The 27,786-nt window shown below is 44.2% G+C and overlaps 1 protein-coding gene across 8 annotated transcripts in view; it reads right to left on the bottom strand.

Annotated features, from left to right (window-relative positions):
• LOC147423590 (uncharacterized) overlaps positions 1 to 22,092 on the bottom strand; it is a 65,000-nt gene extending 42,908 nt beyond the window's left edge. For 4 of the 8 annotated variants that reach the window (XM_086502326.1, XM_086502323.1, XM_086502324.1 and 1 more), the window contains exons 1-2: positions 21,689 to 22,092; positions 2 to 138 (exon numbers count right to left, since the gene is read on the bottom strand). In XM_086502326.1, coding sequence (XP_086358452.1) covers positions 2 to 81 — 80 coding nt within the window. In that variant the 5' untranslated portion in view covers positions 82 to 138; positions 21,689 to 22,092. Of the gene's footprint in view, position 1; positions 140 to 21,674 lie in introns of those variants that run through there. The other 4 variants (XM_086502322.1, XM_086502321.1, XM_086502327.1 and 1 more) reach the window with 4 other exon arrangements.
• Between the last annotated feature and the right edge of the window lie 5,694 nt (positions 22,093 to 27,786).

Genomic DNA, 27,786 nt, shown 5'->3' with positions numbered 1-27,786 from the left:
CGTAAGCCTTCCTAACGCCGTTCTTGCACCCACTGTCCAAACTCCACATCCACTGAGTAGGCCATTGCTAAACAAGCACATTCTAGCTCATCATCGCCAAACATGATGTGAATGATGCATGCACAGGCGTATTCCTCCCTGCAACCAACTTTACACAATTTAGAACATATACACATAACTGATGTAAGAAAACTAGCAGACATGGTCACTTCATTATCAATATATAGACAACCAGACAAATCTGCTGATGCGAATCAATGACTTAATCCTATTCATATGTGCTTATCTTTCCCAAAGCATTCTCAACCATTGTTCTCTCTCTCTCTCTCTCTCTCTCTCTCTCTCTCTCTCTCTCTCTCTCTCTCTCTCAAATTAGGCTCTCAGCACCGCCTTGTTATTTATAACAGGATGGCACAATCGCCTACTTCAGGAGGACTGACATGCATACCACATGGAGTTGTGGCCGGGGAGGGGAGGAGGGGGGAGGGGGGGGGTAGGGTACCGTGGATTACATCATGGGACCCAGAGAGGCCACCCAACTAGTTAGCTCCTTCACCATCCCACCCATACCGACTGGAGCCGACCACACCTAGCTTGCACTCTCCTTCACAAACAACGCTACACCTCACACACCCATGACACGCACCCCAGACCCCACGATCCATTTCACACATGAGCTAGCCCCCTTATACTCGGTAGAAGTCGAGAAGGGACGACTCCTGCTCCACCCCTCTACACCACTACCTATGCTTGCCTCCCACATCACAACTGTTATTCAGACATCAGCCACCAGCTCTTTCCCGCACACCACCCATACAGGCCACACACCCCCCCTAGGGACCATGCCACAGAATCGCTGGTATGATGATGAGTGTAGAGACCTCTACCGCCGGCTGCGAGCACAGCGGACTCTTGGAGAGACCACCGATCGAGAGGCCAAACGCCAGATGAAGACACTCACATGCTGAAAGCGGCGAGCTTCCGAGGAGGCACAAGAGCTAGAACTATACCACCTGTTCATGAGAATGGACAATGCCACAGTATGGCGCACCCTCCAGGAGCCACGACCGGCTACCCCCATTGAGGATCCACAGGTATGGCACGACTACGCAGAGAAACTCTATGAGTGACCGACGAGCTCCTCCTCCTTCACAACGGAGATGGTCAAGAAGGCACCGCCGATCATCAAACCATACAGGATTACAAAGTGAGTACCTCATTTATGCAGCTGCCACGATAACCCCGTTGATCGCACATGCATTCAACCAGGCTATAGGGGAGGGCTTCCCAGAGGAGTGGACCAGGCACACCATTGTGCCGATCCACAAGTCTGGAGACACTTTGGACCCAAGAAATTACAGGACTATCATGATCGGCCATAAAATGGCCAAACTATATGGGGCAGTCAGTTCTTGAGGTTGAGCTTAGTTCTTACGGGGAGGCTGAGGGCCTACGGGCTCCTGACCAGGCAGGGTTCAGGGGGACGGGTTCAAGCGGACCTTCTCTACTATCGACCACATCTTCGTTCTACGTTGCCTCATTGATGGGGCAAACGTGCGGAAGAAGAGGCTCTACTACTGTTTTAAAGATTTCCGCAAAGCGTTTAACACCGTCCCACGAGAGAGGCTCTTTCGACGACTCCAGAGTTTGGGGATACCCTCAGAGATGATATGGGCCATCTATGCTCTCTACAAGAGAGTGACGGGGAGAGTTCGCTGCCCAGGCGGTATGTCAGAGTCTATTGCTAGCACCATCGGTAAGCAAGGATGCCCCCTCTCCCCAACCCTCTTCGGACTCTACATTGACAAGATCGCCGGTGGATGACATTGTACTGATTTCAGAGTCACCAGAGGGTGTCACGATTGTGACTATGTTAACAGCAATACATCTACTCCTGCTTGCAGATACGCGAAGTGCCATGCCAAGGAGGACCCCTGCGGTTGGACGGTCACACCCCTTCGCCCAAAGGACGTGTCTCTTCACCAAAAGCCACACTCCTTCGACGATTGGTCACACCCCTTTGCTCTACGGGTGCGACTCTTCGCCCAATGGTTGCAGCTCTTCGCCAAAAGGATGTGTCTTTTCGCCTAAAGTCATGTCTCTTCACAAAGAGACATGCCTCTTCACTGATGACTATTTAATTCCTATAAAAGGAACCCTTGTATCACACATTTCAATCAATCAAACACAGAGTCTTCTTAAGTCTTTCTTTGAGTTCAGTTCAGTTTCTTAAGTCTTAATCATGAGTTTAAGTACTTAATAGAGGATTAGTACCTAGAATCCTCACAGTGGTATCAGAGCAAAAAAAATTCCCGGGCCTTTGGACTTGGCGTCTACCTAGCCTCGCCGTTGCCGACCCTACCCGCGACACTCACCTCGTGTGTTGTATGGCCGCAAAGGAAAGATGGTGTACTTCTACTACGCGTATGAGGTAACTTAACTTTGTTTCTGTTCCAATTACATAAATAAAGACAGAACACAAATGTGTGTACGTGGCGTACCCGGAGAACCCTGCGTACCCCTTCATCGGATTGCACTCCTTCGCACCCGTGTGTTAGCCCCTCTTCATGTGAAAGGATAACCCCTCTTCGCGAGAGGGCACCAAGGAAGGCACCCCTTCACTGAGGCAGCACCCCTTCCCCCAAATCGCGCCCCTTCATGGTACCATCCTCACAAAACCCCTGGCGCTAGCAATTCCCATGGCTGGCTGCTGTTACGTGATCTGCTGCAAGAAATAAATCCCACGCTGGACTGCAAAATCTGAAACGCTGGGCTATATTTGCGCTAGCTGCCGTTTCACTTAACGCTTTGCTGAAATTCTGAAACGCTGCTCACTGGGCTGCCCCTTCGTCAAAACAATTCTACGATGGAGTTTTTACGCTACTACTCACAGCGCCAGACTTTATTAAAATCAGCCAAAGGGTTTTGTTTTAATGGCCGGTCACACTTGGCTGGACTGCCCCAATTCTTTTAAAAGCCCATGTGAACTCACTCACTTGATCAAAAAAAAAACCCAAATTTTTTAAAACCCCATGTGAAAACACCCATATTTAAAAAAAACTCCCATGTGAAAGCCTCTTCACGTAAACTTACCTTTATAAAAATAAACAAAAAAAAATTACGCTGCCTCTCCCTTGCTCTGCTCTGTGTGCACCTACTGCGCAAGATATTTCGCACACATGGCCGACGCGAACCACTACGCAGATTTTTCCCGATGAAATTTTGCGGGTGAATTTCCCTACTTAGAACCGGAAGTGATAATTATTCCCGATTCCCCGACTCCCAAGCACGAACTTATTTCATAGAGATTTTCCACTCACGGAGCACCCGTTCCAGAACCTGTTCCCGACCCAGAACTTACACCTGTTTGAGAATTCCCTCATGCCGAATTCTCAAGATGGAGGTGGTCAATCTGACAATGCCCTTACTCTTATCAAGGAGCAGATGACCACACTTTCCATAAGCCTCGCATCACTTCACACTCGCTTGGATGAGATGCACACGGAAAACGCTTCTCGAAGTCGACCTACTGTTTCTCGAACTACTAATGCAGCATCTTCAACACCTTCTTCCGAAGCTTCAGTGGATGAACCGAACGAACCAGATCCAACTGAAGAGGTAGACAATCGCGAACTTCAATTACTTTATAAAATGTTTAATGCTGCACAGAAGAAGAAGCTTGATGTTAAATTGCCGGAACCATACACTGGTCGCCGCAACAAGTGCGTGCTGGACCAATGGCTTTTCAAAATGGAGATTTACTTATCGAACACAGACTTGGTCGAGAGTAAAAAAGCTGCACTTGCTAGTTCTCTACTCAAGGACACAACATTTCTTTGGTGGCAACGACGGGTTGCAAATGGTAAAAACACACCTTCTTGGGATAAATTCCCGCGTGCTATTCGCAAGGGGTTCGAACCTGCCAATGCGGATTTTCATGCCCGGTCCTCTCTTCGCCGCCTGAGCCAGACAAGTTCCTTGGCCGCGTACATCACAGAGTTCCAAAGGCTAACTCTGGAGATAGAGACCCTTAGTCCCTCTGATAAACTTCACAGCTTTATCGACAGACTTGAACCCAACCTGAAGGATGATGTGCATAAATACAACCCTACCACTTTGGATGCGGCAATTTCCTATGTGGAGCGTCTTGGCGATAATCGACGCCCTACACGAAATTTTCTCCCTGGTAACAGATCTTCAAATAGCGCTCGCTTTTCACAGCGCGATCGCAGAGACAACTATAGCCAAAGTCAGCAACATCAGTCTCAGTTCAGAAAGCAAGCAACACAACCTTATTCAACTTCAAGGTTCTATTCTCAAGATTGACAATCTGAAAGCAGATCTTCTTCACATGTTCCTCCACTTGATCGTGGTAATGGACGTGATTTTTCTCAAGATCAGCATTCCAATACTCAGCAAGGCTCTTCGTCAAATGCATATTCAACTTCAAAGAAGGAAGGATTACGTACAATTTGCAGTGGTGACCATAGATTGTATCAATGTCTAAAGAGACCAAATCCGTCTAATTCGAAAAGAAATTCCAACGCGGAAACATCATCGAATCTTGAACAACCAGAATCTGCTAAGAATAAAGGAAAATCTGTGGTCAATACGATTCGTGTCTCAGAGGATACGAGTATTCTTATGAAGCATGCTCAGTGCAATTCTTCAGTTTTGGAGCCTCTTTCAAAGCAAGTTTTGAGCCTTCTTGGACTACTCAATGGTCGCTCCATCAATATTTTGGTGGACAACGGATGCTCGAATAATTTCGTCAGCACTCAGATATTTCAACAGCTTGGCTTACCAACTCAGAAGACATCTCACTTATATGATGTGGAATTAGCAGATGGATCAATTTTAACTTGTGATCAGACAGTTCGACAGTTGCAGTTCGAGATTCAAACTTATGCAGATCAACTGGATTTTGAAGTCATGCCTTTATCTTATTACGACATGATTCTTGGTCAGCATTGGTTATTCCAATATGATCCAGCAATTAGCTTTCGAGAACATACTATCAATTTGTTCAAAGATGGACGTGAATTGACTTTACACGGGCTTTCTCATGCGGAAAGAGTGATTCAAGCCTCACGTGTACTAGTCAATTGCAAACAGCATGATACAGTGGATTATGAAGAGAATATGATTTCCGATGCAGATGCAGATATTATTATTGATGAATTTTTCAATTCATTAACTTCTCATGAATCAATTGATGAAGACAAAGATAAAGATATAGTTGCAGATTCCGAGTCTGAAGACGACTATGCTTTCTTTGATTCTTTACTGGATGATGATATGCCAATTACAAGTCATGAAGTTACAGTTCCTGAAGATGATTCTGAAGAATTTTGGGATTCATTATTGGAAGATGATTACAGTCTCAAGACAAAATCCTCTCCAAAGATTACTAAAGTTGAAGTTATCCCATCTGAAGAATACCTTGAGAAGATTTCCTCTTCCCCAAATATTTCGCAGTTAATGGAAGATTTTGAACCAGAAATCTTACATCACACGAAGGATTTTGAAGATAAACCTCTTGTTGCAGTCAACCCGATTATGCCAAATGCCTCTAAAAAGTCTTTGAATAATGTAATGACATGGGATTTAGCAGTCAAAGCAAAAAGGTTTCGAAAGAAACAAAGGTTCAAGACAAAGGTTTCTGATAACTCAAAGACTGAAGATTTTCGAAGATTCAATGCTTTTCCAAAGTTCTATCAACATCAAAAGTCATTTCTTTGACACGGGCTCTCATTTTAAATGGGAGAGAATGTCACGATTGTGACTATGTTAACAGCAATACATCTACTCCTAGTTGCAGATACGCGAAGTGCCATGCCAAGGAGGACCCCTGCGCTTGGATGGTCACACCCCTTCGCCCAAAGGACGTGTCTCTTCGCCAAAAGCCACACTCCTTCGACGACTGGTCACACCCCTTTGCTCTACGGGTGCGACTCTTCGCCCAATGGTTGCAACTCTTCGCCGAAAGGATATGTCTTTTCGCCTAAAGTCATGTCTCTTCACAAAGAAACATGCCTCTTCATTGATGACTATTCAATTCCTCTAAAAGGAACCCTTGTATCACACATTTCAATCAATCAAACACAGAGTCTTCTTAAGTCTTTCTTTGAGTTCAGTTCAGTTTCTTAAGTCTTAATCATGAGTTTAAGTACTTAATAGAGGATTAGTACCTAGAATCCTCACAGAGGGTCTACAGAGCCATCTGAGAGCTTTGGATGAGTTTTGTACAAACAGGAGACTCACAGTGAATCTTGGGAAAACAGAGATCATGATCTTCCACAGCTCGACGAGCAGCCACATTTACAGCAGCAAGAGGACAAGTCGAGGTGGTCATCTCCTACATCTACCTGGGAGTCACATTCACCAGCAAACAAGGGCCCTTCTCCATGGCTTAGGCCGCCACTGACAGACTCACCAGAGGATATGCAGAGGATATGCAGCATTGGCCATGCTAGAGTGGAGATGCCATCAGGCACACTTTCAGGAGCCCCGCACGAAGGGGTGGCTATTCGACACATTAGTCACTCTAGCCCTGATGTATGCAGTAGCATTGTAGGCACCCGGATTAACAGATAGCCAGTGGGCACGGATTGAGAGACCACGTATCTATATGATTTCTCACCTGTTTCGAGGTACGCACACAGTGCCATCGGACATCACAGGGCAGAGCTTGCCACCCCCCATGGTAGTGGAGGCACTCTTCTAGACGGTCTGCTTTATCCGGAGAGAGAGAGAGCTCCCAAACGACGGACTCACATGACAAGCATTTGAGTCAGCTATACAAATATCAGAGGCTAGATAAGACAAAGCATGGTTCGGAGCACAAGGCCTTGACCTGGAAAACTTGCCACCTTCCCAGTGCGGCCGCGACTCTCCCCAGCTTCATCTCTCACGAGTGAGAGAAACATAGTGATCCGACAGAACCTCTGGTAGCTCTATATCAGACAGACTTGGATCACATTTCCCCTCCAACGGAAGATGACACACTACAGAGACCAGTTTCTTACCATACTAGAGGACCGGTTCTTACAGCGACAACGCTATATGGACAACCACATGCCACGCAGCTCACGGGGGGCAATTGGTCAGCTCAGAGTGTCATCACACAGACTAGAGATCGAGGTGGGGCGAGCTCATGACATTCCCATGGAGGAGAGTGTGTGTAAAGTATGCAAAGAGGAAGTGGAGAGTGAGGAGCATTTTGTTTGCGCATGCAGAGCTTATGCGGATATCAGAGGCCAATACGAGCCCCTATTCATAGAGCAGCCTACCCTCTGAGCTATCATGCACTCTCGAGATCAGAGACAGCTGGGGCGCTACTTGCTAGAGATACAGAGGCACAAAGACACACTTCTGCAACCACCTACAAAGACCACCCCCGGAGGGGGGAGGCAATTACAGTTTTCAGAGAGCTACACCCCTTCCACTCCCAGACCCACCAAGGGGACTGACCCTTCAGTAGGCTGAGGCAACTCGGGCTCGAGGACGCCCATGGGCTACCAGAGGCCAGGCCCCACGACTCCACCGCAAACACATCGAGGAGATCCGACCTCAACCACATCGAGCTGCTGAGGAGAGACGAGCCCAAATGATGGCTCACCCAGAGGCGTTCATCAGGGCAGCCCTTGCTCCCGACTCCCCCATGTACTACATTTTACACCCTCCCATTAGCATAGGATGGAGCTAGCTCGATTCATGCATTTGGATGGATGTACTACCCTCAGCATATAGACATGTGCATACCCCTAGTACTAGAGCTCCACCCATCCCCATAGATCTCATCACCCACCAAACGTCCTTCTCTCTTTTATTTTGTACCAGTCTAAACTATTTTGTCTTTTCTGACAAACAAAGGGCATACACAACTTAGAAGACTTTGTGTTGATTGATCGAATGATTGTTAGAACCTGAGTACAATAGGCTCCTTATGTAGGAGACTGTTGCTAAATTGGCTTTATCTGACATAAAAATAATTCTAAATGAATTATTGGATTTATAAGTGAGAGGGTTTTCTCACTTGGAACATTAGGAAAAATAATTCTAAATGAATTATTGGAATTTTAAGTGAGAGGGTTTTTCTCACTGGAGACATCCGAGTACAGAGTATTCCTAGTGCGTCATTCAAAGTAATGACGGGAGCACTGAGAACGGGAATATCTGTAAGGCCACCAGGAACGGGTACTTCTGATGCGTCACATCGGATGGGTGAAAGGGAGTATCGGAAAGAAGTATCCGACCATCCGGGAACGGACATCTCTGATGCATCATAGGATGGGTGACATAGAGCATCGCGAAGGAGATTGTACCGTAGGTTCGGTAGGAAAGGACTAGGTGATGGGTATTCCTGATGCGTCACAAGGTGGGTGGCGGGTGCATTGGAAAGGGGATATCCATAGTCAAGAGGAAATTCCGAACTGTGTTAGAATTGTGCACAAGGAAAGAGCAAACACTTGAATGAAAATGGGTTCATAGGAAACTTTGAGGAAAAACGGATGCTTTTTGAGAAAGCGGAATTGCTTTTCGGGAAAGCAAATGCTTTCCCGCGAGGAAGTCTATGTCTGCATTGCAACTGTGCGTTGTTTTTAACTTATAAGGTTTTCTTGAGTTTTTGGACAGATTCAGGCCATTTTTAAACGTGACCGGCCGCCCACTTAATAAGTGGGCAGCCATCCGATAAATAAGGCAACAGATCAGCCAGCGTTTTCTCTCTCTCTTTTTCTCGCAGAACGGCGAAAAAAAAAAATGGAAAAAAAATTTTGGAAAAAAAAAAAACGGCCGCTATCTCTACGCGAGCAGCTATTCGTGCCCGTGGCTAGGAACTATAAAAGCATCACATGCCCTCACTCAGAGAGAGGATCAGTTTTTTACAAGAAGGAGTTGCTGCTGCAGAGTTCACCCGCAAAGAAGACGTTTGCCGGTGATGCCCATGACTGTCCCAAGTGTACCCAATGTCGCCAAGACCCAATGCGCGAGTTCCCTCGTGAAGAAGTGCCTACAGAGCGTGTTTCCATCGCGGAAAGCTGCTGTTTTTCTCTGTTTTCAGCCCCATAAACGTCGTAGACGGGGCTGATTTACGAGAAGGAACCCGAGAACACACCTCTTTTGTGTGTAGGATTGGAAGAGAGGATTTTCTATGTAGAGATCTCTTCCGGGGAATTGTTTTTCGAGAACCGAGTTGCGTTTCGAGCGTTGAGACTTTGAAGGTAACGAGATCTCTGAGTATTTGATTGCAGGTGTACTTCCTCTTCGTGAGGGAGTAGGAGCAGAGGAAGGCATGAGCCTCTACAGCAGAAAAGCGCTCTAAGGAACTAGAGCCAGATTAGCCCAAGGGTTTCGTACCCGAGTTTGGGAAGTAGATCCACGGATCGGAGAGAGGTAGTCTCTCAAGTTGTGATCCGGAAGTTGGGATTCTTAAGTAAGGACTTCGTGTCCGGGAACGCAGAGTTGTTCTGCGGGAAGAGGACTCTGGAAATGGAGTTGGAAAAGAGAGTTGCAGGGATGTCATGCCCTGAGTCTGGAAGGTGTGATCCAGAGGCGAGAACCTTGGTTCTCAAGGATTTGGAATAAGGAACGGAAGTTCCTTGGAATAGGGTTTTGCCCTAGGAATCGGAAGCTGAGGCTTCCGGGAACCATCAAGTCTTATTCTAGAACGAACGTGGTAATACGTTCGGTTCAAGTGCTTGTATAGACTTCTCCTCAGTAATAAAGATACTATTACGGGGGGCGACCAACCCATCTTCTGGTCGCCAGTACTGTGTCGATCTTCTCACTCTCTATCTCTCTCTCTCTATTTATTTCTCTCTATATCCTCTGGCTTCAGTAATAAGTGATAAATCCTATTTATGCGGATGTATTTTATATTGTTATGCGCTCCCGTTTGTGACAGTGGTATCAGAGCATGGTCTCCTCTCTTTCTCTGTAAAGGAGGACGACTCTGGGAAGATACGGGAAGAAGCCATGACAAGCCAAGAGAGAAGTAAGCAGGCGGAAACCTAAGTCATGCAGGAAAAGCTCGCAGAGTTGGAAAAAAAATTTCTCTCTGCAAGAAGTCGACACAAGACTTGGGATTCTCTGAGAAGGCGACAAGAGCATGATGCTCAAGAACCTAGAGAATCCACGGAGCGGAATGCTCGAGATCCTTTAGAATCCAGAAAATATCCATGAACGTCAATCCAGAACTATAGCCATGAAATCCCGTCATTTCGGGAAGGATATGAAGAAGGTCTCTAGACCTAGGAACACTCCAGTGACCAGTCAAGTTTGATACTTTTGACAGAAGGGAAGATGTCCTGAAAGCTACGAATGATTCGACAGTTTGAAGTTGCCTTTGCAAACGGCAATTTCTGAGAAGCGTCGAAGGTGAGGCATGTGACCAAACACCTCAAGGGGATTGCAAGTACTTGGTGGTATACCAAAGCTCTGCAAGGAACTTACAACAAGACTTGGATTTAATTCAAGGCTGAATTTTCCGACAAATTTTTTTTTTTTTTTTTTTTTTCCTCTATGCTGTGAGGAAGGCATCCCAGAAGATTGGGATCGGTTTGCCCAATAGGAACACAAGCAAGTAGTGGTTTACTCCTGCCAAGGTAGCTCCACTCTTGATCCTCTATGAGGAAGGAAAGATGAAGAATTCAACGAAGGACTTTTGACCGAATTTGTAAACGCATCTGCAAGATACTTTGCAGTAGATGGTGGAGACAGCAATACAAGTTGAAAGTGTACACCTCAGTGTACATAGAATCTAATCCCCACACTGGGACGGGAACCATTGAACACAAAAACAATGAATTTTTGTTACCTCTCCTCGAAGGATACGTTGCTATCCGGAGAAAGTTTGGAGTAAGGGAATTCAATCTAACTCCTAAGTTTTTGAATAGAAGACCCTCAAATTTTAAGTGAGAGGGCAGGTCTTTGATCAAAGTTAAGGAACTCATAAACTGCGTATTGCTTTTATGCACGAGATATGCATATGTCTAACCAGGACAATCACTCTCGAGTGTTTATGAGAGTAGAATTGAGTTGAAACATTGCTTTATGCGATGGATTGGTTTGCTCAAATATCCAGAAGGTCAACTATTGATCTCGTATCCGGTAGTTCACCAACAAAATTACCTGCTATTGCGGGTAGGACGGCAGAAAGGAAGGAACCATTCCGAGATTTCAACCAAGAACAGCTTTCACTAAGCTTGAGTACCTTATGAACCAACACCCTCTACCCGGTAAGGGAAGATATGGTAGTGCTTTTTGTACAAGTGAATGAACACTCTCTTTAGGAGGGAAGGAACAAGCGACGACTACGGCCTGTGCTTGAGGAATCCAAGGATTAAAATCCTAGATTATTTGATGAGCGGGTTTTGCTCTAAGATCAAGCCAAGTGATCATCAAGTTGAGCGTCTTCGCTCTAAGGATCTTACGAAGGGAAGGTAATTTCCCAGGTTCACCGAAACTTTAACACAGCTTAAGAATTATGTACACTTTTGAGTACATGGATAACACACGAAGATGCAGACCTATGCCAAGGAACTGGACGAGAGTTTGTTATACTCTCTTGAGCGCCTTTTTGCGCGCAAGAATATTCCGACACGAGCATCTCTATTTGAGATGTGTTTGGTAGAAGGAATTTGAGTTTCTCTACAAAGAAGAGGTTTTCCGATGGTCGTTGATCATTGAGTACGCTATGTGCCTTTACCATTACAGTAGCAACTTTTGGTTGCGGTATATGTTTCTCCATGAGCAGGTCAAGTAGCATTTACACGCTGCTGGAATAAATTCGAACGATTATGTTCGTAAGAATATAGTTCGCCAACCGTTTCAAAATGGTAAGAATTACATATGGGAGAACATCCCTGAGATTCAAAGAGGGTTCGCTCTATTGTGAACCGGGTTTGAACGTACGTTCAGAAAATGCTATGGCTAGAATCGTATCTGCCTGAGATTTTGCAAGTTGTCATTGATGCTTGCAAGGTGAATCATTTTTTATGATTTTGTAAGAAAGAGACGCTAATGGGCGTCGGGAAAACACTGCTAGTGGTAATAACTCGCAGGAGAACAAGATTGGAAGGAAGTGCCGCCGTGCACAAGGAATCTTCGGATTGGAACGGTCCACCTACGTTGAGCGACGGCCCGGAACAAGAACCTTCTTTAAGGTGATCGTAAATTGTAAAAGAAAGACATCGAGCTTAATGCTCTATGACTTGGGCATTCCCTATGTGGGAGGACACAAGAGGTTTAATATCCTCAGGACTAATAGCGCAAGGTTATGTGCAAGGACAAAGACCTAGATTGATTTCTAGCAGGATTATTCTTCTCGGGATTGAGAACGTGGAATTGAGTTAAAAGATTCTCGAAAGACGCGAATGACGAGTTCTTACATGGCTCGTAAGTTTGATGATTGGTGAAGAATATCCTCGAGGTACTAGAGGAAGGACATGAACCGGTAAGGTAAGTATTGAATTATGATTTTTTTTTTCTTTAATTTACTTTTAAGTTCTCTATTGAGAAAGGACCAACTCAAACTCACCATTGAGCAAGATTTGGATTTTTTTCCGGTTTCTCCCCGGCAGTTCAGTTGGACCTCTACAGTTGAGGTGAACTGTTTATAAGTGAGAGGGATGTTGCTAAATTGGCTTTATCTGACATAAAAATATTTCTAAATGAATTATTGGATTTACAAGTGAGAGGGTTTTCTCGCTTGGAACATTAGGAAAAATAATTCTAAATGAATTATTGGAATTTTAAGTGAGAGGGTTTTTCTCACTGGAGACATCCGAGTACAGAGTATTCCTAGTGCGTCATTCAAAGTAATGACGGGAGCACTGAGAACGGGAATATCTGTAAGGCCACCAGGAACGGGTACTTCTGATGCGTCACATCGGATGGGTGACAGGGAGTATCGGAAAGAAGTATCCGACCATCCGGGAACGGACATCTCTGATGCATCATAGGATGGGTGACATAGAGCATCGCGAAGGAGATTGTACCGTAGGTTCGGTAGGAAAGGACTAGGTGATGGGTATTCCTGATGCGTCACAAGGTGGGTGGCGGGTGCATTGGAAAGGGGATATCCATAGTCAAGAGGAAATTCCGAACTGTGTTAGAATTGTGCACAAGGAAAGAGCAAACACTTGAATGAAGATGGGTTCATAGGAAACTTTGAGGAAAAACGGATGCTTTTTGAGAAAGCGGAATTGCTTTTCGGGAAAGCAAATGCTTTCCTGCAAGGAAGTCTATGTCTGCATTGCAACTGTGCGTGTGATTGCATCCAGGGACGCCTGGCAAGTGCTGTTAAAGCATTGTTTTTAACTTATAAGGTTTTCTTGAGTTTTTGGACAGATTCAGGCCATTTTTAAAGGTGACCGGCCGCCCACTTAATAAGTGGGCAGCCATCCGATAAATAAGGCAACAGATCAGCCAGCGTTTTCTCTCTCTCTTTTTCTGGCAGAACAGCGAAAAAAAAATGGAAAAAAAATTGGAAAAAAAAAAAAAGGCCGCGATCTCTACGCGAGCAGCTATTCGTGCGCGTGGCTAGGAACTATAAAAGCATCACATGCCCTCACTCAGAGAGAGGATCGGTTTTTTACAAGAAGGAGATGCTGCTGCAGAGTTCACCCGTAAAGAAGACGTTTGCCGGTGATGCCCATGACTATCCCAAGTGTACCCAATGTCGCCAAGACCCAATGCGCGAGTTCCCTCGTGAAGAAGTGCCTACGGAGTGTGTTTCCATCGCGGCAAGCTACTGTTTTTCTCTGTTTTCAGCCCATAAATGTCGTAGACGGGGCTGATTTACGAGAAGGAACCCGAGAACACACCTCTTTTGTGTGTAGGATTGGAAGAGAGGATTTTCTATGTAGAGATCTCTTCCGGGGAATTGTTTTTCGAGAACCGAGTTGCGTTTCGAGCGTTGAGACTTTGAAGGTAACGAGATCTCTGAGTATTTGATTGCAAGTGTACTTCCTCTTCGTGAGGGAGTAAGAGCAGAGGAAGGCATGAGCCTCTACAGGAGAAAAGCGCTCTAAGGAACTAAAGCCAGATTAGCCCAAGGGTTTCGTACCCGAGTTTGGGAAGTAGATCCACAGATCGGAGAGAGGTAGTCTCTCAAGTTGTGATCCGGAAGTTGGGATTCTTAAGTAAGGACTTCGTGTCCGGGAACGCAGAGTTGTTCTGCGGGAAGAGGACTCTGGAAACGGAGTTGGAAAAGAGAGTTGCAGGGATGTCATGCCTTGAGTCTAGAAGGTGTGATCCAGAGGCGAGAACCTTGGTTCTCAAGGATTTGGAATAAGGAACGGAAGTTCCTTGGAATAGGGTTTTGCCCTAGGAATCGGAAGCTGAGGCTTCCGGGAACCATCAAGTCTTATTCTAGAACGAACGTGGTAATACGTTCAGTTCAAGTGCTTGTATAGACTTCTCCTCAGTAATAAAGATACTATCACGGGGGGGGACCAGCCCATCTTCTAGTCCCCAGTACTGTGTCGATCTTCTCAGTCTCTATCTCTCTCTCTATTTATTTCTCTCTATATCCTCTGGCTTCAGTAATAAGTGATAAATCCTATTTATCCGGATGTATTTTATATTGTTATGCGCTCCCGTTTGTGACAGAGACGAAGAGACACAAATGAAAAGATATGTCTCTTGGTGAAGAGACATGACTTTAGACGTAAAGACACATCCTTTCGGCGAAGAGCTGCAACCATTGGGCGAAGAGTCGCACCCGTAGAGTGAAGGGGTGTGACCAGTCGTCGAAGGAGTGTGGCGTTTGGCGAAGAGGCACGTCTCTTGGGCGAAGGGGTGTGACCATCCAAGCGCAAGGGTCCTCCATGGCATGGCACTTCGCGTATCTGCAACTAGGAGTAGATGTAATGCTGTTAACATAGTCACAATCGTGAGATTCCGTCCCTCTTTAAATAAAACCCAGGGTAGTTGAAGAAACTCAGGGAGAAGGAAATGTAGTGTTGTAGTGCTTGTGCATCCAAAGCTCTTTCTATTAGGTCCCATGTCATGGCACTGTTCCTGACCATGACTATTTTTCCAAACTGTAAAATGATCATATCTGCAACTTGATAAGTGCCTTTGTCCAAGTCGTTTGTAACTTCGAGCTTTGTCCAAGAAAAGATTGAATCTTTATCTGCTTCAAGTGAAACTATTCGTAGATTGACTTGAGTTTTCTGTTGAGTGATGACCACTGGTTGGAAATCTGTAAAGAATTCCATTGGTTTGTCTGGAACAGTAAGATCCTCCTGAAGGGATGTCGTAGATGAAACAGAGTAGTTTTTGAAGGTATATCCATCTGTAAGGTTTATCAATAGAACAAGTTGTGTCCAAAGATTCATTTGCAGCGACTGAAGTCATGCTGCAAGATTCTGTATCTGCTTTATCCTTTGCACCGCTGAAGGTAAGGACTGGAATCTTCATTTTTAAAAAGTTATCATTCACCACAACATTTGGTATCTGTTTAGAGACAAAGACTGTATTCTTCAAGGGCGGTGACAAGGCGAATTTTCCTGCCTAGATCACGGCCAAAGAAGGGGTTATGTGCTTGTTGGTTGTCACATAAGAACTAGAATCTTCTGAATCTTCAGCTTTCTCAGCGGGTATTAAGGCTTCCAATTGAGAATGGGGAGGTTGAGGGAGTTGTTGCTTCTTAGACCTCTGAAGGATCCTCTTGCAAAGCAAAGGATCAATAAATCTTCAACTTTACCACCATCAGATAAGAAAGACTTAAAAGTAGGGCATGGCTCGCGAGGGGGAACTTGTCCAGCGTCGCAGCGTTCACGACCGAGTGCTTGACTAGGGTCAGATATATGTGCCACTAAGTAAGCCCATCTTGATATCGCTGATAATCCGTTGGAAGCTTCATATCGCTGCTTCTATTGCTGATGATTCTGATAAGAAGTTGGTTGCTTAGAACTGTAGCATTTCCAAGAATATTCATGCTGAGACTTTTGTTGCTCGCACGAAGGTTCTTTGCGTCTAGTTGTCTCTGAGAAACCATGCTTTGGGTGAGAAAATTTCGATTCCGAAGGCTTATGTTCGAGTGGTTCTTCCTGGTCGACCATTGAAGCGTCGGAAGAAGATGGCGGATAGGCAGCATTAATCGTCCGAGAAGTTGTTGGGTGACTCCGAGAAGAGGTTTGTATTTGCATCTGATCCAAGCGAGTGTGAATCGATGCGAGGCTTGATGAAATTGCTGCCATTTGGTTTTTGAGAACTGCTATCGGATCCTCGGGTAAAATATTGTAGTCACCATCTTGTGATTCGGCCATGTCGACTATTCAGCGAAAGTAACTTTTTTGCCGAATAAGCTTAAGAACTGATACTTCGAGAGCGAAAATTGCGTCTGGAACGGGTTTCGGCTTAGGAGTATCGGGAATGACGATTATTTTGGGTGCCAGGAGAGGGTACGCCGCCAAGATTGCTTCGATAATCTCATCTATGTACGAGATGTACGGGAAAGCGGTCCACTGGTGTTTGTCGGCCATAGAAGTGCGTGCACACTGCGTGAGAATGAAGGTGCAAGGGGCCAGGACTGCCAGCGTTGGCTCTGTGTGAGATATCGACGTCCAGAAAGTTGAAACGTTGGAGTATACGCATCGTTACTTGTTCTCCCTTTTTTTCTCTTTTTTTTTTACTTTCACCAAGGGGGTGCCCATTAAGGTTAATAAGTTGGGCGGCCAAACCAACTTGTAGGTTGGCCATTAAAAAAAAATATCGTTGGTTGATTATGCAGCGCTGAAAATTGCCTCACGTAAGAATTTCCCTCGAAAGGGGTGCTGTGCAACATGAAAAGGCAGCCAACGTTTCCAAAAGGGCACGCGAGGTGACGATTTTGCAAGCAAGAGATGCAAGCGAAGGGGTGCTCACAGGCGAAGAGTCATGGCTACTCGCAAGAGAGAGAAGCATGAATTATTTTTGTTGCACTTCATGTTTATTTTATCGCTAGCTAGTATAACATTCAAATGTCCCTTTTATTAATGGGAGTGGCCGGCCAACTTGGGCGCCCCCAGTGGGGTTAATAAATATTGCGTTGGCTTATGAGTTGGCTTTAATAAAAACCCATGCACTGGGACTCTGGCTGTCTGGTAGCGTTAAAAAAAAACTCATGAAAGCTTGCAGCCAACGTGGAGTGTATACAACCAGTGCTTCAGCATGAAAGAGGATACGCCAAGGGGTCTGTACTGTCAATTTCGGCCTTGAAAACAATCGGCTCTCATAGCAATGACATTGGCCTTCTTGCATTTAGACCGCATCCAGACTACGACCATAAGTATCACAATATACTTCAAACAACTTCTGCAAGTCCGGCAAAGTCAAAACTGGTCCCGTAGTCAATTTCTCTTTCAAAGTCTGAAACGCAGTCACCTCTATGGGTCCCCACGAGAAAGGGACTCCTTTCTGTGTCAAGATATGCAAAGGGGAAGCAACCTCTGCAAACTTTCGAATGAACCGCCTGTAGTACGAACACAATCCCAAGAAGCTTCGAACTTCATGGACATTCTTCAAATCGGGCCAATCACAGATAGTCTCTATCTTGGCCGGATTCATTTGCACTCCTACTGCTGACACAATGTGTCCCAAAAAAGTGTATCTCTGGTAGGAAAAAATCACTTTTCTTCGCATTAATCACTAACTTGTGATATCGTAATGCCTGAAAGACTTGTATGCAGATAATCTCTATGTTTTGCCTCATCCTTGGAGAAAACAATGATATCGTCAAAGAAAGAGCCAACAAATAGTCTATACTCTCGAAAAATCCTGTCCATCATCCGGTTAGATGTCGCAGGAGCATTGATTAAGCTAAAAGGCATCACCAAAAACTCAAAAATTCATCCGAAAGGCTGTCTTGTAAACGTCTTCCGGCACGATTCGAATCTGATGATAATCACTCTTCAAATCAATCCTGTTAAAACACGAGGATGTATATCATCGATCCTAAGAATCGGAAATCTGTTCTTGATGGTGATTTTGTTGAGAGCTCTATAATCGATGCACATTCTCCAAGATCCGTCTTTCTTCACTGGACAACAATGCGGTGAAGTACTAGGCTGGATAAGACCCTTTTTCAAGAGGTCTTTCACTTGGTTCATAATCTCTTCGTTATGTGCTTGGCTCACACGGTAAGGTGGCCGGTTTGGTGGTGTGCTTCTTGGTATCAGATCAATAGTATGATCTTCAGGACGAGCGGGTGGTAACTCGCCTGACAGGCCCTCTGAAAAGCAATCGGCATGAGTGTATAGAAAATCTTTGCGTTCTTTTGTTCAGGTCAAAACATATTCGACCTTCATCCATCGTTCAGTTCTCTCCCAAAAAAAGTGAGTATACAAACCGAAGTTCATCAAGTACAATCTCTGAGCCCTTCATTTATCAAAGTTGCATTCTTGGCCCGGTAGTCAACCACGGCGTTGTTCTTGTGGTACCAAGGGATTTCGAGTAGAACGTCACAACCTTCCAAGGCAATTACGTAAAACTCCGCGTGCCCTAAACACCTCTGTCATTGCAAACGAAGTTTGCCAATGCTCAGTGTAATGGCAACATCTCGTCCCGGTGCCACTCGAACTACTTCCGCCTGTGGCCTCAGCCTGTCGGGCATAATTCCAAATCGAGCCGCCAATCCAAGAAGTTGGCCTTGGCTCCTTTAAAAGAGCTTCCTGATCTTTCCTTTTGCCCTAAAAACGGCAAAGTTTGTACTTTCATTCATTAAATTCGGTTCAGGCCCCACGCAATGTGGTACAGTTCTGCTTTTTATCTGCCTTTTCTGCCACGTATCAGCTGCTTTAGAACTTTCTGGCCTTTCGTTATCCTGTTCATTCGGTGCCTTGTTAGGGCACTTCGCGGAGATATGCCCAGTTTCCCCACATTCAAAGCACTTCCCCTCCTTTATGTAGAGAGCCTTCTCTTGAGAAGTAAGCTTGGGTCGTGCATCCTTTTCTTTCTGTTCTGGGTTACTCTTTCTCTTTCTACTTTCATTTTTCAAAGTCTGTTCGACTCTTTGCGTCATGATCTCATCAGTGGGGTAGGTCAAACTGCCAGATTGAATGGCAAAACCCCGTTTCGCACGACTCATTAACTCATGAATGGAAGTTGACTTTTATTCCAAGCAGTGATCTCGGATCTCTGTAGGTAGACCCAAGGTAAACTGCTCAATCCGTTCCTTGAACGAGGTCTTCTTAAATGAAGAGGCGTGTAGAAAAGAGCTACAGAATCTCTCGCAATAAGCATCCACTGTATCCTTCTTGGTCATCTGAAGATGGTTCCAAGCAGTTCGTATGTCGCATTCATACTCTCGAGTCAACCAAGAAGAAATAAAAAGCCTCTTGAATTTCAGCCATTTAACTGGCGCAATCTTGCTTAATAGAAGCATGGACCACCAAGTTCGAGCATTCCCCTTAAAGTAAGAGGCAATCTCCGAATCTTAGAGTGCTCTGAGTAACGCCCTCCCGCGAAAGCGATGTCAAACTGCGTTCAAAGTACAAGAGTGCGGGCAGGCGCTCACACTCAAACTCTGCGTCCAGATGCTCTAAGTTGTGAGAGGCCTGCTCACATATTTAAAGTTAAAAGAGATGCCAAAAGCAGAGCCCAAAAGCTGAAATCAAAAGCCTAAAAGCTTTCTGCTTTTCACAATCTCTCTCTCTCTCTCTCTCTCTCTCTCTCTCTCTCTCTCTCTCTCTCTCTCTCTCTCTCTCTCTCTCTCTCTCGGGAATAAAGCAAACAAAAAGCTCTCTTTAATTGCGTAGCATAAAGCAATGCCCAAAAGCTTTCAAAAATTTGCCGCAATCAGCGCCGCTTTTTCTGGGCGTTCGTACAACTGCCACGTGGCAAGGCCTCCGCAAATCGCGGCGTCCGTACTGCAGCCCGTACAGCCAGCCACGTCATCATTTGAAAATTCCCCGGGGATTCCCACAGGGCAGAGAGTGTGTGTAATGGGCAACCACGTTACCAGTTTGTGACACTTCCGATGTGAGAAGAATGATGGGCGGAAAACGTAGATCTCGACGAGGCCGATGATGGACAGCAATGGAGCACTCAATGCCGGCTAGGCAATGGCCGAGGGGAGGCTCGATTGGCTGTCGAAGTACCGGACCGCAACGTGAACACGCGTAGGAAGTTTCCCAAGGGATTTCCGTTGCGAAGGACGGGCTGAAAACTGAAAACGTTGGCCTAATCTGCTGGCTTTTCCTGGCGCAAGGGCTGAAAACAGCAAACGCTGGCTGATATGCTGCCTTCCCAAAACGCTAGGGCTGGTTGCTGAAAACGCTGTTGTGCGGGGCTAAAAACGCCAAGGGTTGAATCCTGCAGTCCTCTGAGAATGAGAATAAGCGCTAGCTCTTGGGTTCCCTTTATAGGTGAGGAATAGGCCTTAAGTAGTTATTAAGGCCTAGATAGGGCAACTGTCTACCAGTTTTCCCAACAAATAAATCATAAAATGATTTATTAAAAATTGGTCCAGATTTGGTGAAACTGTCGCACCTCCGTCCAACCAAGAATCCGATCGACGAGCGGCTTGGCACGTCGGATTCCTCTCACATAGAACTACATGCTCGTCATGCCAGATGCCCACCGTAGTGTAATAACATCTGTCAAAACACGTATACAAACCATTTATGCAAGAGGGTTCCAAGCTGGAAAACCTAATCTAATGGACTTGTCCGGACATTAATCTAATGGACTTGTCCGGACATTAATCTAATGGACTTGTCCGGACATGGAGGTCCTGCAAACAAGCTCACAAAATTGCAGGTATTAATCCTCCTAGGATTCTAGCCATCCCTATCTAGGAAGAAGGGGAAAACTGGCTCTGGAAGTCGATGAAGTATGTCCACGTGGCACACAGAGCCATGTGCACGTGACAGCGATTGTGCACACACGAGTGTTTGCAAAACACCAGTGTCTAGATATCTATTGGTTAGAATTGCAAAATTCTATCTAAATTTTAAGCTTGCCTTTAAGAAAACCGATGAAAGTTTACAAGTTTTGCCGACAAATGCGTCAAATTTAATATAAAATTTGGAAAGTTTTTAAGTGTGCCCTTTTTCTTTAGATTTAAACATATAAAAAAAGTGCGCCCTCACACCATGCTCTAGAAGCTGACAACAGAACGATTCCTTGTCAGTCTCTCCCTCTCTAGAGAAACACAAAACACTTCTTGGAGGAGCATCTATGTGAAAAGTTTTACACTCAAAATATAAGAAGAGGAAAAGGAAATAACTTAACATGTCAATGTGGATGGAGAGAGGTAACTACAGTAGCATCAAACTCTCATTGCCTTAAATGCAAACTTGCTCAACCTACTTGTCGACCACTCACGATGAGCCATCTATCAAGCAGCCAATGCACCCCACCATCAGACCTTGCCTTTCACACTGTGTACCAGTATTGGAAACCTTCGCAGGGTTGGAGGCCTAGGCTTGTTGCAGAGAGAGTCTAGGTCGTTAATCACTATTGAGAAAAGACTTCGTTCTCTGCAATGCTTCACTCGACATATGTGCCAAATGTAGAGTAGTTGTGAAGACAAGAAATATCCTTGATGAGCTACTTGTCCACATATTGATGTCTTTTGGACTGTGTACAGTGATCAAGAAAGCGTCATGCACGCACACACATATTGGCACATACACCCCACAATTGAATTCACAAGGGACACAATAAGACAGACTGCCTACTCGAAAAGAGAAACCTGCGTTAATTCTGTCCGTGATGAACTGCGATTCCTCATGCAGGTGCAGCAAGCTTAATAGAACGGCGCATCCAGATGCGGATAAGGCCCAGGCTGGACCCACGCTATGTGTTTTTTTTCCTCTCTCTGCAGGTGTGGCTCAAACTGCCTCTGATCGCTTGTGGGGCTGCTCGAGCCGTAGCATCTGACTCTCTCGCCCTGGCTTGTCTGCAGTGGGGGCCCGGGCTGGAGCCATGCGATGGTCTGGTCCCCATCCTCGTCAAGCCATTCCCCTGCAAGATTCGACGCAGGAGGTTTCCCTGATCGTGACCTTCAACGAGCGCTACTGCTGAAGTTTAGTGCCACAAGCACATCACCTTAAGGAAATCACAGACTCTACCTTTAGTGAAGGGACCACTCTACCGGTAACATACCCTGTCGGCGGGTTGATTTAGGTAAATGACTTTCGAGGGTGGTTTGGATCGGCATCTACATAATGCGTGAGTTGCAACATGTTGAGTTCGAATTTGCAAGTGCTGATGTATACAAAAGCAATTTGTAAAGGAATCCGACAAAATTTTTCCTAATCGAGCAGAAATCGAGCCAAATAAGAGTGCTTAACTTTGAAATTGAGATTAGGGTGGTGATTAGTGTTGAAGTTTTTGTCTAAAGTGAAGGAGAGTGAAGGGGCATTAATCCCACGTGCAATGTAATGGTGAAAGGCCAAGTATAAAAGGAGGCCTATAGTTCAATGCAAATCATCCACGTTTGTTCCTTGAGTACAGTGCTCTATTTTATGAACTTGTGATCACCTTGTCCATACTCAAGATCATGTTTATGAGCCCAAGCTTCCATCTTGGGACCTAATTTGCTTGAGTAACATCGTTTATGCACAGGCACTCACACACACATCATGCCAAGCACTATATTGCACCCACCTTAGCTCTAGGAGATCTTTGTGTTTTTAACATGGTATCAAAGCCATGGTGCAATAGCTAGGGTTTGTTTTTGGTGCTCATTAGACTAAGATAAGGGTTTGCTCTTTTTCAGTCACTCTAGAGGTGGACATACTTCTCTCATTAGCTCTTAGGACAATTCATTCACCGATTAGAAGAGGATTGGAAGTTCTTGATCTTCATACTTGGTGTTATTTCCATCCTATCAAGTATTCGTGTCATATATGTGCTTATCTAACATTAAGTGTGTAAGACAATCCCTCTAAGAACAATCATTTAAAGAAAAGAAATGCATTGCTTAGAACCTTTGGTATCTAGTTGTGTGTGTGTGTGTGTGTGTGTGTGTGTGTGTGTGTGTGTGTGTGTGAGAGAGAGAGAGAGAGAGAGAGAGAGAGAGGTGGCAGTTTTGCAGCTAAGTCATCTCCAAACAAGGCGTCTTAGGTTGACGAAGCTGCGCAGTGGTGTAGGTAAAGCAATGCAAGGTTGGATCCTTTGAGTGCTTGGGTTGTCGCAGATGGATGCAATAAGAAGAAAGACCTTGTTGGCTTGCATTGCAATAGCACATATTTTTTTTCTTTGTCTCGATCGGCATTCTGCTATGACACTTTGCTATGAGCCACACAAAGACGAGCAGCTCACAACATCAGTGGAGACTTGCGACACCGCCTTTGAACTTTGGGCTAGAGCCCCCCCCCCCCCCCCCCCCCCCCCCCCCCCCCCCCCCCGCGGCTATACTATGATTGAAGAGTGTGGCTTCAGTAGCACACGCTACAACAAAATGGCTCACCAACATGCGCTATCCTTCTCGCCTTTAGGAGTAGCTCCAGTGGCCACTTGGAAGGTGAGCCTCACTGAGCGCAAAAGGCAAAGGCATTTTTCGGGTTGGATTGCAGAAATTGGCTCGTCTTGCAAGGGCAAAGCTGACGGCCTCACTGGAAGATTCTACCTCAATGTTAGCCACTCCACTTTCCAAGGCCATACTCTACATCGCCCTCGACCTCGAAGCAGCCCACCTCCTCGTGTTTCTCTTTTAAGCAACATTAATAAAATCATATATGCTAACCTTGAAAAAGAAGGGGTTATTCTGAAAATTTGCCTCAGCATCGGTTCCCACATAGAGCACTGACTCTAAAAAGGGTTGGTTTGATACTTTATCTTGGTGAGGCACAAAAGCCTAAGAGGGTAGAGTTCTACCACTGATTAGTGAACTAATTAATGAGGCTAAAGTAAAGCTATAAAACTCAAAGGGAATAGTTAAAGTCCACTAACTTTCACTATGACATCCTTCAAGTACAAGATGTATTTGTGTGTGGAGATAATTGTGAGCACTCAGCGGCATGAGTGAGACGGACCCTTACAAACTTTTCTCCACACTTGCTAAACCGAACTTCATGAGTTCCTAGACCATGTTGCACCCTTTGTGACAACTTGTGCTAAACAAAACCTACATTTAGGTCTATAACTATAGGATGCAGAAATGTACCGAGGACACTACTCCCAAAATTCTTCCTCCTACATGACCTTGTCATGTGCCTTAAGAGCCAAATGAATAAAATCATTCTAGCATACTTATCCCACTTTGAAAACTTAATCAAATCACATGCATGAATGAAATGAAACCAAACTATAGACTTACCTGGAAAGGGTTCCACCGCTATTTTTTGTATGCCAAATTCAGCTTAAAAAGGCTCTCGTATGTGCAATTAGACATTGCTCTCATGACCAAAAGCACATAAAGTAAGACCATTGCGATGCGTGCTATACAAGTGATTGCTGCAAAGCACAAGACCGAGCCAGACGATGCAGGTCTAGTAGGAAGAGATCGGGAATTTTTCAACAAAGGAAGGATGACAAGAGGAAGAGGTAGAGGCCAAGATAGAGGAAGCGGACAGTTCACATGGCACAGATGTGGACATGCAAGACATTTCGATCGGGGTTGCCCTCAAGTAGAGGCAAATTTCATTGGGAGGGAAGAAGAAGAAGAAGAAGAGGCACCAGCAAGGGCAGAAGCCTCCGAGATTGAAAATTTGTTTTAAAAGTGTTTTGTAAACCCCCCATGTATATGTAGGCACATGTCAAGACTTGGGCTAATCTAAAGGGATAGAAGATCCGGGCTAGGTTATAGAAGTCTCAGCACCTTTTCTGGGCTACTCAGTGTGGAGTAAAGGGATTAGGAAGTGTAAAAATGTAGGGCATTTGTTGAGATTTGGGCTAGCCATTGTAGGGCTAAAGGAATCTGGGGCACAATGATCGGGCTACGCTACTAGGAAAGTAGGCATAAAGGACATGGAAATGCAAAGATTGTATCTTTGGGGGGGGGGGGGGGGGGGGGGGGGGGTGAAGTTTTTGTCTAGTTGGTAGAAAGTGAAGGATAGTGAAGGGGCAATAACCCCACATGCAATGTAATGGTGAAAGGCCAACTATAAAAGGAGGCCTATAGTTCAATGCAAATCATCCAAGTTTGTTCCTTGAGTACATTGCTCTATTTTATGAACTTGTGATCACCTTGTCCATACTCAAGTTCATTTTTATGAGCCCAAGCTTCCATCTTAGGATCTAATTTGCTTGAGTAACATCTTTTATGCATAGGCACTCACACACGCATCATGCCAAGCACTAGATTGTACCCACCCTAGCTCTAGGAGATCTTTGCGTTTTTAACAATTAGCGCGGTCTAGCAAGCAGACGCTCATCATGAGCTTAATCAATGTAATTAACTCGGCAATAGCTTGAGGTGCAGCTAAAGATGATAGAGCAACCTCTTCAATATGCACTCATAGAGAGTCACATGAGCACACCGAAAGTTCAACCGCTGAACGCCCACTTTTTTCTCCAACCTGACAGTATGTTGATGTAAAAACTAAAGTTATATACTATATTTCCGCTTGATTTTTTTTCCTTTAGTAGCATTAGAAGTGTATATGGTCGAACATTTCATGCGAGCAAATTGGGAGGGAGAGCGGCATTGTTTACCTAGAGGGAGGTAGCGCCAAATGCTTGGTTTTAGTTGTATTTAAATACCCATTTCCTTCTAGAAAGTGATTCGGAGGGGAGCAGTGGCAAAGCCATACAAAAATTGTATCTTGAGTATACACTTTTATTTAGAAAGTGAACATACACTTACATTTAGAAAATGAATGTGCAAGCATGTTTACCTTTAAGTAGAATACCCGTAGAATAGTACTTGACTTTTGGAAGTTAACTTTTTTTTAAGTTTTAGTTATTCTTGTTGGCGTGCTCATTTTCGCTCTCTCCAACACACGTTGACACATAACTAATGTTTTTTCTGTTTCATTTGAAGGTATTTTGAGCACTGCTATTGAGCTCAAACACACAAAGTTCAACGTTGCAAGTGTTGCTCTTCATTGTTACCACTCTTTCTCTCTCTCTCTCTCTCTCTCTCTCTCTCTCTCTCTCACACACACACACACACACACACACACACACACACACACACACACATTGGAGTAATCATATTCGACAGTAGCTTGAGGTGTAGCTAAAGATGATAGCAACCTCTTCAATATGCACTCATACAGTCACACGAGCAAACCCAAAGTTCATGCAGAGTAGTACAAAATGCATTTGTACGTATGGAAGAAAACTTGTGCAATATCTCTTTGATATCTCAACCACACACGTGCACACTACAAGGTTCTTGGTTATGGTAGCAAACTCTCTCTCTCTCTCTCTCTCTCTCTCTCTCTCTCTCTCTCTCTCTCTCTCTCTCTCTCTCTCTCTCTCTCTGTATCCATCAAACCTATATAATTGATATATTTGTTAGCTTACCTATCTCATATTTCATACAAGTATCTACTCACACATGGGCTTCAAGTTTACAAGTTTTAATACAGGTTTTCATAATCTTTTTTCTTTCTTTCTTTGTTACGAGGTGAAAGACAAATTTTAGTGTTGTTTCTAATGATTCGTTAACAAATTCGGTTGCATGAGATAATTATTTATGCCTACTTTAGTGAAGTGTTGCTTTAAATATGCTAGTTTAATATAATTTTAGTGGTAAATGTTATATTCATGCTCCAAATGTTGAATGAAGATCTAAGGTGAGTAGCATTGTCTCATTTCATTGATAGAGATTATATTTTGTTACATGTTTTATGCAAATGTATTTGAACATGAGCCTTTGCATTATGATTTGTATTTATTCTCCTCTCTTCTTCCCCCTCTCTATTTACCTCTTTTCCTTTCCAAAAACTAAAGTTAATTTTTTTTTTACAGTTATGACAACTTTTTTTTTGGTTAGTATTTGATTTAGTAAAGGTAAGAAGATAAAGAGACAATGGAAACTTTAACCTCTATGCAAATAAACATTGTTTTATAGCTTTAGTTATAAACAATGTTTTACAAAAGCTATACTGTTTAACTGTTAAACAGCCATTTTATTTATATTTCAATACTTTCAATTTGTATTCACCTAGTGATTAATCAAGTAATATTTTACTTGCTACATTATAGAGTCAATCCACTCAACTAAAAACTATAAAAATTGAAAGACAATTCTACACAAAAATTGTCATCGGAGAACTTTTACAAATGGAGGATGATAAAGTCATGCAATTATTTGCTCGTGATAGGCAACAAAATATCATTGATTTTCTCAACAAAATTTCTAAAGTTGTACTTTCAACACTTGCTTTGCATTGGGACACATATAGAGGACGAGAAAACTTAATTGCACCTAATCAAGGATCTTTATATAATGAATTGTTGGGAAATTTTGAGAAAGTTCAAAAGCGTTGTATTTTGAACAATTCACGCCCAAATTTGCTCATCAAAAAATAATGTTATTGGAAGCATTTTACTTTGTTCATAAAGGGAAAAGGAAGCTTCAAAACCAAGAGGAAACAAACAACGTTGTTCACATGACAAAATGTGAATAGAGAAAAGAAGCACCAATGATCAAATTGTTTTATCCATCACAAGTAAAATTTATACAAACTCAATGTATTAGAATAGGGCAACATACATGTGTTTTCAAAGTTACTATAGAAGATGCTCATTTCCATGACAAAGTTCATAGTATGAAACTTTTTAATAAAACATATGATTAAAATTTTATCACAACAACATTTCAAGCCTGGTCCTTCCTTATACGACATCCAGGCATTGTTTCACCCTTGGGAATTATGCCAAACCTTGAAGCAC

This window comes from Adiantum capillus-veneris, chromosome 26, assembly GCF_014529385.1.
Source record: "Adiantum capillus-veneris isolate H3 chromosome 26, ASM1452938v2, whole genome shotgun sequence".
NCBI classification, from domain to species: domain Eukaryota; kingdom Viridiplantae; phylum Streptophyta; class Polypodiopsida; order Polypodiales; family Pteridaceae; genus Adiantum; species Adiantum capillus-veneris.
Note: the sequence above shows the minus strand (reverse complement) of the source record. Positions and strands in the feature narration are given on the sequence as shown.